We start from the raw sequence: 17,090 nt of genomic DNA on the forward strand, positions 1-17,090 counted from the left end.
GGACTCTACCCACACAACACTGGACTCTACCCACACAACACTGGACTCTACCCACACACACTGGACTCTACCCACACGCTGGACTCTACCCACACGCTGGACTCTACCCACACACACTGGACTCTACCCACACAACAGTGGACTCTACCCACACAACAGTGGACTCTACCCACACACACTGGACTCTACCCACACAACACTGGAATCTACCCACACACACTGGACTCTACCCACACACACTGGACTCTACCCACACAACACTGGACTCTACCCACACATTGGACTCTACCCACACAACACTGGACTCTACCCACACAACAGTGGACTCTACCCACACACCGGGCTCTACTCACACACACTGGACTCTATCCACACGCTGGACTCTACCCACACACACTGGACTCTACCCACACAACAGTGGACTCTACCCACACAACAGTGGACTCTACCCACACAACAGTGGACTCTACCCACACACACTGGACTCTACCCACACAACACTGGACTCTACCCACACACACTGGACTCTACCCACACACACTGGACTCTACCCACACAACACTGGACTCTACCCACACATTGGACTCTACCCACACACACTGGACTCTACCCACAACACTGGACTCTACCCACAAACTGGACTCTACCCACACAACAGTGGACTCTACCCACACAACACTGGACTCTACCCACAACACTGGACTCTACCCACAACACTGGACTCTACCCACACACTGGACTCTACCCACACACTGGACTCTACCCACACAACACTGGACTCTACCCACACAACAGTGGACTCTACCCACACAACAGTGGACTCTACCCACACAACAGTGGACTCTACCCACACAACACTGGACTCTACCCACACAACACTGGACTCTACCCACACAACACTGGACTCTACCCACACACAACACTGGACTCTACCCACACAACACTGGACTCTACCCACACAACACTGGACTCTACCCACACACTGGACTGTACCCACACACTGGACTCTACCCACACACACACTGGACTCTACCCACACACTGGACTCTACCCACACAACACTGGACTCTACCCACACAACACTGGACTCTACCCACACACTGGACTCTACCCACACAACACTGGACTCTACCCACACACGCTGGACTCTACCCACACACACTGGACTCTACCCACACAACACTGGACTCTACCCACACACACTGGACTCTACCCACACACACTGGACTCTACCCACACGCTGGACTCTACCCACACACACTGGACTCTACCCACACAACACTGGACTCTACCCACACAACACTGGACTCTACCCACACGCTGGACTCTACCCACACGCTGGACTCTACCCACACACACTGGACTCTACCCACACAACAGTGGACTCTACCCACACAACAGTGGACTCTACCCACACAACAGTGGACTCTACCCACACAACAGTGGACTCTACCCACACACACTGGACTCTACCCACACAACACTGGACTCTACCCACACAACACTGGACTCTACCCACACAACACTGGACTCTACCCACACACACAACACTGGACTCTACCCACACAACACTGGACTCTACCCACACAACACTGGACTCTACCCACACAACACTGGACTCTACCCACACAACACTGGACTCTACCCACACAACACTGGACTCTACCCACACACTGGACTCTACCCACACACACACTGGACTCTACCCACACACTGGACTCTACCCACACAACACTGGACTCTACCCACACAACACTGGACTCTACCCACACAACACTGGACTCTACCCACACACTGGACTCTACCCACACACGCTGGACTCTACCCACACACACTGGACTCTACACACACACACTGGACTCTACCCACACAACACTGGACTCTACCCACACACACTGGACTCTACCCACACACACTGGACTCTACCCACACACTGGACTCTACCCACACGCTGGACTCTACCCACACACACTGGACTCTACCCACACAACACTGGACTCTACCCACACAACACTGGACTCTACCCACACAACACTGGACTCTACCCACACGCTGGACTCTACCCACACACATTGGACTCTACCCACACAACACTGGACTCTACCCACACAACACTGGACTCTACCCACACACTGGACTCTACCCACACGCTGGACTCTACCCACACACACTGGACTCTACCCACACAACACTGGACTCTACCCACACAACACTGGACTCTACCCACACAACACTGGACTCTACCCACACACTGGACTCTACCCACACGCTGGACTCTACCCACACGCTGGACTCTACCCACACAACACTGGACTCTACCCACACAACAGTGGACTCTACCCACAACACTGGACTCTACCCACACACTGGACTCTACCCACACAACAGTGGACTCTACCCACAACACTGGACTCTACCCACACAACACTGGACTCTACCCACACAACAGTGGACTCTACCCACACAACAGTGGACTCTACCCACACAACAGTGGACTCTACCCACACACACTGGACTCTACCCACACAACACTGGACTCTACCCACACAACACTGGACTCTACCCACACAACACTGGACTCTACCCACACAACAGTGGACTCTACCCACAACACTGGACTCTACCCACACACTGGACTCTACCCACACAACACTGGACTCTACCCACACAACACTGGACTCTACCCACACAACAGTGGACTCTACCCACACACTGGACTCTACCCACACACACTGGACTCTACCCACACAACACTGGACTCTACCCACACAACACCTGACTCTACCCACACAACACTGGACTCTACCCACACAACACTGGACTCTACCCACACAACACTGGACTCTACCCACACAACACTGGACTCTACCCACACACTGGACTCTACCCACACACACACTGGACTCTACCCACACACTGGACTCTACCCACACAACACTGGACTCTACCCACACAACACTGGACTCTACCCACACAACACTGGACTCTACCCACACACTGGACTCTACCCACACACGATGGACTCTACCCACACACACTGGACTCTACACACACACACTGGACTCTACCCACACAACACTGGACTCTACCCACACACACTGGACTCTACCCACACACACTGGACTCTACCCACACACTGGACTCTACCCACACGCTGGACTCTACCCACACACACTGGACTCTACCCACACAACACTGGACTCTACCCACACAACACTGGACTCTACCCACACAACACTGGACTCTACCCACACGCTGGACTCTACCCACACACATTGGACTCTACCCACACAACACTGGACTCTACCCACACAACACTGGACTCTACCCACACACTGGACTCTACCCACACGCTGGACTCTACCCACACACACTGGACTCTACCCACACAACACTGGACTCTACCCACACAACACTGGACTCTACCCACACAACACTGGACTCTACCCACACACTGGACTCTACCCACACGCTGGACTCTACCCACACGCTGGACTCTACCCACACACACACTGGACTCTACCCACACAACACTGGACTCTACCCACACAACAGTGGACTCTACCCACAACACTGGACTCTAACCACACACTGGACTCTACCCACACAACAGTGGACTCTACCCACAACACTGGACTCTACCCACACAACACTGGACTCTACCCACACAACAGTGGACTCTACCCACACAACAGTGGACTCTACCCACACAACAGTGGACTCTACCCACACACACTGGACTCTACCCACACAACACTGGACTCTACCCACACAACACTGGACTCTACCCACACAACACTGGACTCTACCCACACAACAGTGGACTCTACCCACAACACTGGACTCTACCCACACACTGGACTCTACCCACACAACACTGGACTCTACCAACACAACACTGGACTCTACCCACACAACAGTGGACTCTACCCACACACTGGACTCTACCCACACACACTGGACTCTACCCACACAACACTGGACTCTACCCACACAACACCTGACTCTACCCACACAACACTGGACTCTACCCACACAACACTGGACTCTACCCACACACACTGGACTCTACCCACACAACAGTGGACTCTACCCACACACACTGGACTCTACCCACACAACAGTGGACTCTACCCACACACTGGACTCTACCCACACAACACTGGACTCTACCCACACAACACTGGACTCTACCCACACGACACTAGACTCTACCCACACAACAGTGGACTCTACCCACACACTGGACTCTACCCACACACACTGGACTCTACCCACACACTGGACTCTACCCACACACTGGACTCTACCCACACACACTGGACTCTACCCACACACACTGGACTCTACCCACACACACTGGACTCTACCCACACACACTGGACTCTACCAACACACACTGGACTCTACCCACACACTGGACTCTACCCACACAACACTGGACTCTACCCACACAACACTGGACTCTACCCACACACACTGGACTCTACCGACACACACTGGCATTTGGAAATTGCTCCCAAGGATGAACCAGACTTGTGGAGGTCTTGGATCCACAAGTTTTTTTTTCTGAGGTCTTGGCTGATTTCTTTTGATTTTCCCATGATGTCAAGCAAAGAGGCACTGAGTTTGAAGGTAGGCCTTGAAATACATCCACAGGTACACCTCCACTTGACTCAAATTATGTCAATTAGCCTATCAGAAGATTCTAAAGCCATGACATAATTTTCTGGAATTTTCCACACTGTTTAAAGGCACAGTCAACTTAGTGCATGTAAACTTCTGACCCACTGGAATTGTGATACAGTGAATTATAAGTTAAATAATCTGTCTGTAAACGATTACTTGTATCATGCACAAAGTAGATGTCCTAACCGACTTGCCAAAACTATAGTTTGTTAACAAGAAATTTGTGGAGTGGTTGAAAAACGAGTTTTAATGACTCCAACCTAAGTGTATGTAAACTTCCGACTTCAACTGTATGTGTATTACACTCAGTGGTCAGTTTATTAGGTACACCACCACCACCAACTGTACGTGTAGGAACAAACAGGCCCTAGAATTGACCTGGCCAGCAACTGAAATTGTCAACTGAAGTCAGAGTCTGTTAAGCGGTGGACAACAAACAGATTAATACTCACCTTGGAGGTCTGGGAGACTTCCTGGTAGCTAGAAGGTCTGTAGCACATCCTCTGGGCACGCTCAGTGTGGAAGTACCACCCTACAGAGTACACGCTACCACACACACAACGATATACAGTAAAGTACTAACCTTAGCATGTTGTAACGCAGCCTGATAGCTCGACGGCCTATAATAAATCCTCTGGGATTTCTCCGTGTGGATGTCTCCCAGAAACAGCTCCTCAACCAGGTGATCCACGTTATGATGGAGGTACTGCTTCTCCACACGCTGCAGCTGCAGGGGGGAGGAGGAGGAGGAGGGGTTGGGGGGAGGAGGAGGTGGAGGAGGGGTTGGGGGGAGGAGGAGGTGGAGGAGGGGTTGGGGTTGGGGAGAAGAAGGAGGTGGGGTTGGGGAGAAGAAGGAGGTGGGGTTGGGGAGAAGAAGGAGGTGGGGTTGGGGAGAAGAACGAGGTGGGGTTGGGGGAAGAAGAACGAGGTGGGATTGGGGGAAGAAGGAGGTGGAGGCGGAGGGGGGAAGGAGAATACTTTAGTGTGCAATTTAGAAGAATGTCCAACAGGAATGTATTGTCTTCTACTTTCCCTTGGAAAGACACAGACAGGTTGGTGTGGTCTGAGCAGAGGGCAGCCATGCTGCAATGCCCCCTGGGTAGTTTCTAAAGGTCAAGTGCCTTGCTCAAGAACACAACAACTGGATATGGCATCTAGCTGCCAACCCGCTGCCAACCAGATTTAGTCTGGCGTGGGATTTGAACCGGCCACCTTCCGGTTAGGATCCCTCCTCACTAACCTGCAGCTCGTGCATGGAGAAGTTGAGCTCCCTGGAGCAGTCACAGCCGCTCTCTTCACTCCACAGCTCATAGTTTACATTGGGTTCCCATGGTGCTTTGCTCCTCACGGCGCCACGACAGCTCCGGTTCAACCGCTGGTTCAGGTCTTTGGCCACGTCTGCACTGTGACACACCACCTGGGTAGTGGGATAGATACACATGTACTGTAGAAATACACACACACACACACACACACACACACACACACACACACACACACACACACACACACACACACACACACACACACACACACACACACACACACACACACACACACACACACACACACACACACACACACACACACACACACACACAGAGTCATGCTGGAAGACACACCCTCCTACCTGTGTGCGGTGGAGCTGGTAGTCAGCCTCTGTTCCTCCTCTGATTATCCAGGAGGCCTGTCTGAGCCTCAGTCGTCCCCGGGCCACCAGGGTGTAGGTGGGTCTGGTGCAGTGGTTGTCCCTGTAGTAGAACTGGTTGGCCTGGAACGTGTTGTTGGGGAAGAACCGGTACGATCGCGTCAGGAACTCTGGGCCAGGGCGTACCTCACAGCTGGCAGACGGAGAGAGAGATGGATGAGGAGAGGAGTTAGACAGAGGTGGATGGGGACAGGACTTAGACAGAGGTGGATGGGGACAGGACTTAGAGAGAGGTGGATGGGGACAGGACTTAGAGAGAGGTGGATGGGGACAGGACTTAGAGAGAGGTGGATGGGGACAGGACTTAGAGAGAGGTGGATGGGGACAGGACTTAGAGAGAGGTGGATGGGGACAGGACTTAGAGAGAGGTGGATGGGGACAGGACTTAGAGAGAGGTGGATGGGGACAGGACTTAGAGAGAGATGGATGGGGACAGGACTTAGACAGAGGTGAATGGGGACAGGACTTAGAGAGAGGTGGATGGGGACAGGACTTAGAGAGAGGTGGATGGGGACAGGACTTAGAGAGAGGTGGATGGGGACAGGACTTAGAGAGAGGGGGATGGAGGACAGGACTTAGAGAGAGGTGGATGGGGACAGGACTTAGAGAGAGGTGGATGGGGGACAGGACTTAGAGAGAGGTGGATGGGGACAGGACTTTGAGGTGTGTGTTTTCCAAAGTAAACATCATACTGATTCTTTCCCACTTGTCTGAGTATCTCCCCCCCAGACAGAAAGTGTATCTGGTGGAGACGGGAATTCAGTCAAAAGTCAAAAGAAATGTGCTTGTCTACAACGCATCTTTGATTGAATTCCGGCGCCAATGTCACTGTATGTTGCGTTAAGGTCGGGGGTTAGGATTAGGATTAGAGTTAGGGTTAGAGTTAGAATTAGATTTAGGGTTAGAGTTAGGGTTAGGATTAGAGTTAGAATTAGATTTAGGGTTAGAATTAGGGTTGAGGCTCGGATTAGGGTTGGGGCTAGGGTTAGGTTTGGAGTTAGGATTAGAGTTAGGGTTAGGGTTGAGGGTTAGGGTTAGGGTTGGAGTTAGGGTTAGGATTAGAGTTAGGTTAGGGATTAGAGTTAGGGTTGAGGCTAGGGTTAGGGTTAGGATTAGATTTAGGATTAGGGTTAGGATTAGATTTAGTTTTAGAGTAAGAGTTAGGGTTGAGCCTAGGGTTGGAGCCTGGTTTAGTCGTACCTGGTAGAGACCCAGTGTCCCTCTATGTTAGGGGGCATCTGGACGGTGATCCGGGCCCCGTGGTGAAGATGCTTCAACATGTGTTGACACTGGGAGTGTTTAGCAGGACGACCAAACGTCTTCTCCAGGGACAGCAGGCGATTGGAGCGGCCCTCTGAGTAGTGGTGGGACGAACCCTCAGTCCAACAACCTAATGGAAGACAATAGAGACAATAGGTTACAAACCCTCAGTCCAACCTAATGGAAGACAATAGGTTACAAACCCTCCGTCCAACCTAATGGAAGACAATAGAGACAATAGGTTACAAACCCTCAGTCCAACCTAATGGAAGACAATAGGTTACAAACCCTCAGTCCAACCTAATGGAAGACAATAGGTTACAAACCCTCAGTCCAACCTAATGGAAGACAATAGAGACAATAGGTTACAAACCCTCAGTCCAACCTAATGGAAGACAATAGGTTACAAACCCTCAGTCCAACCTAATGGAAGACAATAGGTTACAAACCCTCAGTCCAACCTAATGGAAGACAATAGAGACAATAGGTTACAAACCCTCAGTCCAACCTAATGGAAGACAATAGGTTACAAACCCTCAGTCCAACCTAATGGGAGACAATAGGTTACAAACCCTCAGTCCAACCTAATGGAAGACAATAGGTTACAAACCCTCAGTCCAACCTAATGGAAGACAATAGGTTACAAACCCTCAGTCCAACCTAATGGAAGACAATAGGTTACAAACCCTCCGTCCAACCTAATGGAAGACAATAGAGACAATAGGTTACAAACCCTCAGTCCAACCTAATGGAAGACAATAGGTTACAAACCCTCAGTCCAACCTAATGGAAGACAATAGGTTACAAACCCTCAGTCCAACCTAATGGAAGACAATAGAGACAATAGGTTACAAACCCTCAGTCCAACCTAATGGAAGACAATAGGTTACAAACCCTCAGTCCAACCTAATGGGAGACAATAGGTTACATTTAGTAAGGCACTCAACAGTGGCAACACGAGTTGTTAGCACCAGTATATGTTATACTCACTCAAACAAACAAAAAGTGCTGAGTAGGAGTCATTGTTTCCTGGGAACAATTTACACATAATCAATGACTAGACCTTAGTTTAATTAATAAGCCACAGTCTGAGATGTTCAGTACTTTAATGAAGCAATGACAACCGAGGGGGGTGGTATACGGCCAATATACCACGGCTAAGGGCTGTTCTTAACATGACACAACGTGGAGTGCCTGAACACAGCCCTTGGTTAATTGGCCATATACCACAAACCCCCGAGGTGCCTTATTGCCATTATAAACTGGTTACCAACGTAATTAGAGCAGTAAAACTATACGTTTTGTCATACCCGTGGTATACGGTCTGATATACCACGGCTGTCAACCAATCAGCATTCAGGGCTCGAACCACCCAGTTTATAACAGCTAATTAGTAACTCATGTTATTGAAGTCTAGTCTAAAGCGGTCTGCGGTGTACTTCACAGCATGTTACTTGGGTAAAACAGTGAAATACCTTCACATGCTTCCCAGGCCAGGCGCTCTACTGTATCTCATACAGATGTAGCTCTTCAGTACGTTAAACATTTAAAAGTGATAAGAGGTTTAATGTAGTCAATTTAACCCTCGTCATCACTATGGGATTAATAATCTAGTCAATTTAACCCTCATTATCACCCAGGGATTAACTCAAGTTAATGAACCTGTCTGTCACACCTGGGAGACGTTTCCAGGACAGATTAAAGGCTTGATTCAGCACGTAGAGCTCTATAGCCTGAACACCTAATCAAATGGCTAACCAGACTATTTGTGTTGCCCCCCCTTTTACACCACTGTTACTCTCTGCTGTTATCATCTATGCATAGTCACTTTTGTACCGGTACCCTCCTGTATATAGTCTCCCTATTGTTATTTTATTGCTGCTCATTAATTACTTGTTACTTTTATTTCTTATTCTTATCATATTTTTTTTAAACTGCATTGTTGGTTAGGGGCTTGTAAGTAAGCATTTCACTGTAAGGTCTACACCTGTTGTATTCGGCACATGTGACTAATAACATTTGATTTGATTTGATGATCTGCTCTATAACATGATGATCTGTTCTATAACATGATGATCTGTTCTATAACAGGATGATCTGTTCTATAACATGATGATCTGCTCTATAACATGGTGATCTGCTCTATAACATGGTGATCTGCTCTATAACATGATGATCTGTTCTATAACATGATGATCTGCTCTATAACATGATGATCTGTTCTATAACAGGATGATCTGCTCTATAACATGATGATCTGCTCTATAACATGATGATCTGCTCTATAACATGATGATCTGTTCTATAACATGATGATCTGCTCTATAACATGATGATCTGTTCTATAACATGATGATCTGTTCTAAAACATGATGATCTGTTCTATAACATGATGATCTGCTCTATAACATGATGATCTGCTCTATAACATGATGATCTGTTCTATAACATGATGATCTGTTCTATAACATGATGATCTGCTCTATAACATGATGATCTGTTCTATAACATGATGATCTGCTCTATAACATGATGATCTGCTCTATAACATGACGATCTGTTCTATAACATGATGATCTGTTCTATAACATGATGATCTGTTCTATAACATGATGATCTGTTCTATAACATGATGATCTGCTCTATAACATGATGATCTGCTCTATAACATGATGATCTGCTCTATAACATGATGATCTGTTCTATAACATGATGATCTGTTCTATAACATGATGATCTGCTCTATAACATGATGATCTGCTCTATAACATGATGATCTGTTCTATAACATGATGATCTGTTCTATAACATGATGATCTGCTCTATAACATGATGATCTGCTCTATAACATGATGATCTGTTCTATAACATGATGATCTGCTCTATAACATGATGATCTGCTCTATAACATGATGATCTGTTCTATAACATGATGATCTGCTCTATAACATGATGATCTGCTCTATAACATGATCTGCTCTATAACATGATGATCTATTAGATGATGATCTGCTCTATAACATGATGATCTATTAGATGATGATCTGTTCTATAACATGATGATCTGCTCTATAACATGATGATCTGCTCTATAACATGATGATCTGTTCTATAACATGATGATCTGTTCTATAACATGATGATCTGCTCTATAACATGATGATCTGCTCTATAACATGATCTGCTCTATAACATGATGATCTATAACATGATGATCTGTTCTATAACATGACGATCTGCTCTATAACATGACGATCTGCTCTATAACATGATGATCTGCTCTATAACATGATGATCTGTTCTATAACATGACGATCTGTTCTATAACATGACGATCTGCTCTATAAAATGATTTAAATGTAAATGTCATTTTCGATTGAACCAACATTTACCGTGAATTCAGTCTCCGTTAACGTGGCAACACTGCCTTCAAATTTCAATCTCGCTATATAGCGAGGATCTTCAGTGCTATGGATTGAATCTGGGCCTAAACCTACTCCTGGATTGAAGAGAGATTGACTATTGAGTGTTTTTTTCAGTCTCGCTGACATTAAATGGCCATAAAAATAGAGTTAGATCATATACAGTGGCTTCAAAAAGTATTCAGACCCCTGGACTTTTGTTATGTTACAGCCTTGTCCCGAAGCCACTCATGCGTTGTCTTGGCTGTGTGCTTAGGGTCGTTGAGCCTGTTGGAAGGTGAACCTTCGCCCCAGTCTGAGGTCCTGAGTGGACGGCAGGTAGCCTAGTGGTTAGAGTGTAGGGGAGGCAGGTAGCCTAGTGGTTAGAGTGTAGGGGGGCAGGTAGCCTAGTGGTTAGAGTGTAGGGGAGGCAGGTAGCCTAGTGGTTAGAGTGTAGGGGGGCAGGTAGCCTAGTGGTTAGAGTGTAGGGGCGGCAGGTAGACTAGTGGTTAGAGCGGAGGGGTGGCAGGTAGGCTAGTGGTTAGAGTGTAGGGACGGCAGGTAGGCTAGTGGTTAGAGTGTAGGGACGGCAGGTAGCCTAGTGGTTAGAGTGTAGGGACGGCAGGTAGCCTAGTGGTTAGAGTGTAGGGACGGCAGGTAGTCTAGTGGTTAGAGTGTAGGGGCGGCAGGTAGTCTAGTGGTTAGAGTGTAGGGGGGCAGGTAGTCTAGTGGTTAGAGTGTAGGGGGGGCAGGTAGCCTAGTGGTTAGAGTGTAGGGGCGGCAGGTAGGCTAGTGGTTAGAGTGTAGGGACGGCAGGTAGTCTAGTGGTTAGAGTGTAGGGACGGCAGGTAGCCTAGTGGTTAGAGTGTAGGGGGGCAGGTAGCCTAGTGGTTAGAGTGTAGGGGGGCAGGTAGGCTAGTGGTTAGAGTGTAGGGGCGGCAGGTAGCCTAGTGGTTAGAGTGTAGAGGGGGCAGGTAGCCTAGTGGTTAGAGTGTAGGGCGGCAGGTAGCCTAGTGGTTAGAGTGTAGGGCGGCAGGTAGCCTAGTGGTTAGAGTGTAGGGGGGCAGGTAGGCTAGTGGTTAGAGTGTAGGGGGGCAGGTAGCCTAGTGGTTAGTGTGTAGGGGGGCAGGTAGCCTAGTGGTTAGAGTGTAGGGGGGCAGGTAGCCTAGTGGTTAGAGTGTAGGGCGGCATGTAGCCTAGTGGTTAGAGTGTAGGGGCGGCAGGTAGCCTAGTGGTTAGAGTGTAGGGGCGGCAGGTAGCCTAGTGGTTAGAGTGTAGGGGCGGCAGGTAGCCTAGTGGTTAGAGTGTAGAGGGGGCAGGTAGCCTAGTGGTTAGAGTGTAGGGCGGCAGGTAGCCTAGTGGTTAGAGCGTTGGACCAGTAACCAAAAGGTTGCTGGATTAAATTCCCGAGTTGACAAGGTAAAAAAATCTGTCGATCTGACCCTGAACAAGGCAGTTAACCCACTGTTCCCTGATAGGCCGTCATTGTAAATAAGAATTTGTTCTTAATTGACTTGCCTAGTTAAATAAAGGTTACATTTAATATATATATTTGTTATTGTATATAACTGCCTTAATGTTGCTGGCCTTGGCAGGAACTAATGGGGATCCATAATAAACCCCAGGAAGAGTAGCTGCTGTGTCACGATCGTCTTGTGGAGAGAGAGATGACCAAGGCGCAGCGTGTGCAAAATACATCTTCTTTTATTAGAAGAAAGGAAAAAACACGAAAACGAACACTATACACAAAACAAACCAAAACAACAAACGACCGTGAAGCTAAATGACGTAAGTGCATGGACAAGCAACAAACGTTCAACATAGACAATTACCCACAAACACCTAAAGCCTATGGCTACCTTAAATATGGCTCCCAATCAGAGACAACAATAACCAGCTGTCTCTGATTGAGAACCAAATCAGGCAACCATAGACTTTCCTAAACACCTACACTCAACCATAGACATACCTAGACACATACACTCAACACAAACCCATACACTACAACCAACACCCCCTATACCATATAATCACCCAAAACACACACATACCCCATGTCACACCCTGACCTAACTAAAATAATAAAGAAAACAAATAATACTAAGGCCAGGGCGTGACAGTACCCCCCCCAAAAGGTGCGGACTCCGGCCGCAAAACCTGACATATAAAGGGAGGGTCCGGGGTGGGCCCTAATATGGCGGCGGCTCGGGTGCGGGACGTGGCCCCCACTCCAGCATTGTCAATATCCGCTTTGGTGTCTCTGGTAGATCCTGGCTGACTGGCGGATTCAGCCGATCCCGGCTGACTGGCGACTCTGGCTGCTCATGGCTGGTGGGCGACTCTGGCTGCCCATGGCTGGCGGGCGACTCTGGCTGCCCATGGCTGGCGGGCGACTCTGGCTGCCCATGGCTGGCGGGCGACTCTGGCTGCCCATGGCTGGCGGGCGACTCTGGCTGCCCATGGCTGGCGGGCGACTCTGGCTGCCCATGGCTGGCGGGCGACTCTGGCTGCCCATGGCTGGCTGACGACTCTGGACGCCCATGGCTGGCTGACGGCTCTGGACGCCCATGGCTGGCTGACGGCTCTGGACGCTCATGGCTGGCTGACGGCTCTGGACGCTCATGGCTGGCTGACGGCTCTGGACGCTCATGGCTGGCTGACGGCTCTGGACGCTCATGGCAGGCTGACGGCTCTGGACGCTCATGGCAGGCTGACGGCTCTGGACGCTCATGGCTGGCTGACGGCTCTGGACGCTCATGGCTGGCTGACGGCTCTGGACGCTCATGGCTCGCTGGCGGCTCTGGCAGATCCTGTCTGGTTGGCGGTTCTGGCAGATCCTGTCTGGTTGGCGGCTCTGGCAGATCCTGTCTGGTTGGCGGCTCTGGCAGATCCTGTCTGGTTGGCGGCTCTGGCAGATCCTGTCTGGTTGGCGGCTCTGGCAGATCCTGTCTGGTTGGCGGCTCTGGCAGATCCTGTCTGGTTGGCGGCTCTGGCAGATCCTGTCTGACGAATGGCTCTAGCAGCTCCTGACTGACGAACGGCTCTGACGGCTCGGGACAGACGGGCGGCTCTAATGCCTCTGTGCAGACGGATGGCTCAGATGGCGCTGGGTAGACGGATGGCTCAGATGGCGCTGGGTAGACGGATGGCTCAGATGGCGCTGGGCAGACGGGCAGTTCAGGCGCCGCTGGGCAGACGGCAGACTCTGGCCGGCTGAGACGCACTATAGGCCTGGTGCGTGGCGTCGGAACTGGAGGTACCGGGCTAAGGACACGCACCTTTAGGCTAGTGCGGGGAGCAGCAACAGGACGCACAGGACTCTGGGGACACACAGGAGGCTTGGTGCGTGGTGTAGGCACTGGTGGTAATGGGCTGGAGACACGCACCACAGGGAGAGTGCGTGGAGGAGGAACAGGGCTCTGGAGACGCACTGGAAGCCTGGTGCGTGGTGTAGGCACTGGTGGTACTGGGCTGGGGCGGGGAGGTGGCGCCGGAAATACCGGACCGTGCAGGCGTACTGGCTCCCTTGAGCACTGAGCCTGCCCAACCTTACCTGGTTGTATGCTCCCCGTCGCCCGACCAGTGCGGGGAGGTGGAATAACCCGCACCGGGCTATGTAGGCGAACCGGGGACACCATGCGTAAGGCTGGTGCCATGTAAGCCGGCCCGAGGAGACGCACTGGTGACCAGACGCGTTGAGCCGGCTTCATGGCACCTGGCTCAATGCCCAATCTAGCCCTACCAGTGCGGGGAGGTGGAATAACCCGCACCGGGCTATGAACACGTACAGGAGACACCGTGCGCTCTACTGCGTAACACGGTGTCCGCCCGTACTCCCGCTCTCCACGGTTAGCCTGGGAAGTGGGCGCAGGTCTCCTACCTGCCCTCGGCCCACTACCTCTTAGCCCCCCCCCAAGAAATTTTTGGGTAGTACTCACTGGCTTCCAGCCTTGCCTCCGTGCTGCCTCCTCATATCGCCTCCTCTCGGCTTTCGCTGCCTCCAGCTCTTCACGAGGGAGGCGATATTCTCCCGGTTGTGCCCAAGGTCCCTTACCATCCAGTATCTCCTCCCATGTCCATGAATCCTGTGTAGGTGGGTCCTGTTGCTGTTTCACACGCTGCTTGGTTCTTTGGTGGGTAATTCTGTCACAATCGTCTTGTGGAGAGAGAGATGACCAAGGCGCAGCGTGTGCAAAATACATCTTCTTTTATTAGAAGAAAGGAAAAAACACGAAAACGAACACTATACACAAAACAAACCAAAACAACAAACGACCGTGAAGCTAAATGACGTAAGTGCATGGACAAGCAACAAACGTTCAACATAGACAATTACCCACAAACACCTAAAGCCTATGGCTACCTTAAATATGGCTCCCAATCAGAGACAACAATAACCAGCTGTCTCTGATTGAGAACCAAATCAGGCAACCATAGACTTTCCTAAACACCTACACTCAACCATAGACATACCTAGACACATACACTCAACACAAACCCATACACTACAACCAACACCCCCTATACCATATAATCACCCAAAACACACACATACCCCATGTCACACCCTGACCTAACTAAAATAATAAAGAAAACAAATAATACTAAGGCCAGGGCGTGACATGCTGCCTTGGCAGGAACTAATGGGGATCCATAATAAACCCCAGGAAGAGTAGCTGCTGCCTTGGCAGGAACTAATGGGGATCCATAATAAACCCCAGGAAGAGTAGCTGCTGCCTTGGCAGGAACTAATGGGGATCCATAATAAACCCCAGGAAGAGTAGCTTCTGCCTTGGCAGGAACTAATGGGGATCCATAATAAACCCCAGGAAGAGTAGCTACTGCCTTGGCAGGAACTAAATGGGGATCCATAATAAACCCCTGGAAGAGTAGCTGCTGCCTTGGCAGGAACTAATGGGGATCCATAATAAACCCCAGGAAGAGTAGCTACTGCTTTGGCAGGAACTAATGGGGATCCATAATAAACCTCAGGAAGAGTAGCTGCTGTCTCGGTAGGAACTAATGGGGATCCATAATAAACCCCAGGAAGAGTAGCTGCTGTCTCGGTAGGAACTAATGGGGATCCATAATAAACCCCAGGAAGAGTACCTGCTGCCTTGGCAGGAACTAATGGGGATCCATAATAAACCACAGGAAGTGTAGCTGCTGCCTTGGCAGGAACTAATGGGGATCCATAATAAACCCCAGGAAGAGTAACTGCTGCCTTGGCAGGAACTAATGGGGATCCATAATAAACCCCAGGAAGAGTAGCTGCTGCCTTGGCAGGAACTAAATGGGGATCCATAATAAACACCAGGAAGAGTAGCTGCTGCCTTGGCAGGAACTAATGGGGATCCATAATAAACCCCAGGAAGAGTACCTGCTGCCTTGACAGGAACTAATGGGGATCCATAATAAACCCCAGGAAGAGTAGCTGCTGCCGTGGCAGGAACTAATGGGGATCCATAATAAACCCCAGGAAGAGTAGCTGCTGCCTTGTCAGGAACTAACGGGGATCCATAATAAACCCCAGGAAGAGTAGCTGCTGCCTTGTCAGGAACTAATGGGGATCCATAATAAACCCCAGGAAGAGTACCTGCTGACTTGGCAGGAACTAACGGGGATCCTTAATAAACCCCAGGAAGAGTAGCTGCTGCCTTGGCAGGAACTAATGGGGATCCATAATAAACCCCAGGAAGAGTAGCTGCTGCCTTGGCAGGAACTAATGGGGATCCTTAATAAACCCCAGGAAGAGTAGCTGCTGCCTTGACAGGAACTAATGGGGATCCATAATAAACCCCAGGAAGAGTAGCTGCTGCCTTGGCAGGAACTAATGGGGATCCATAATAAACCCCAGGAAGAGTAGCTGCTGCCTTGGCAGGAACTAATGGGGATCCATAATAAACCCCAGGAAGAGTAGCTTCTGCCTTGGCAGGAACTAATGGGGATCCATAATAAACCCCAGGAAGAGTAGCTACTGCCTTGGCAGGAACTAAATGGGGATCCATAATAAACCCCTGGAAGAGTAGCTG

General features: G+C 49.8%; 1 protein-coding gene across 1 annotated transcript in view; it reads right to left on the reverse strand.

The window, feature by feature from the left end:
- The window catches only part of LOC139559946 (protein APCDD1-like), a 51,212-nt gene that overhangs the window by 24,436 nt on the left and 9,686 nt on the right, over nt 1–17,090 (reverse strand). Inside the window, exons 2-5 of the mRNA XM_071376424.1 lie at nt 7,598–7,787; nt 6,320–6,530; nt 5,930–6,106; nt 5,273–5,416 (exon numbers count right to left, since the gene is read on the reverse strand). Coding sequence (XP_071232525.1) covers nt 5,273–5,416; nt 5,930–6,106; nt 6,320–6,530; nt 7,598–7,787 — 722 coding nt within the window. The remainder of the gene's footprint in view (nt 1–5,272; nt 5,417–5,929; nt 6,107–6,319; nt 6,531–7,597; nt 7,788–17,090) is intronic.

Source organism: Salvelinus alpinus, chromosome 30 (genome assembly GCF_045679555.1).
Source record: "Salvelinus alpinus chromosome 30, SLU_Salpinus.1, whole genome shotgun sequence".
NCBI classification, from domain to species: Eukaryota; Metazoa; Chordata; class Actinopteri; order Salmoniformes; family Salmonidae; genus Salvelinus; species Salvelinus alpinus.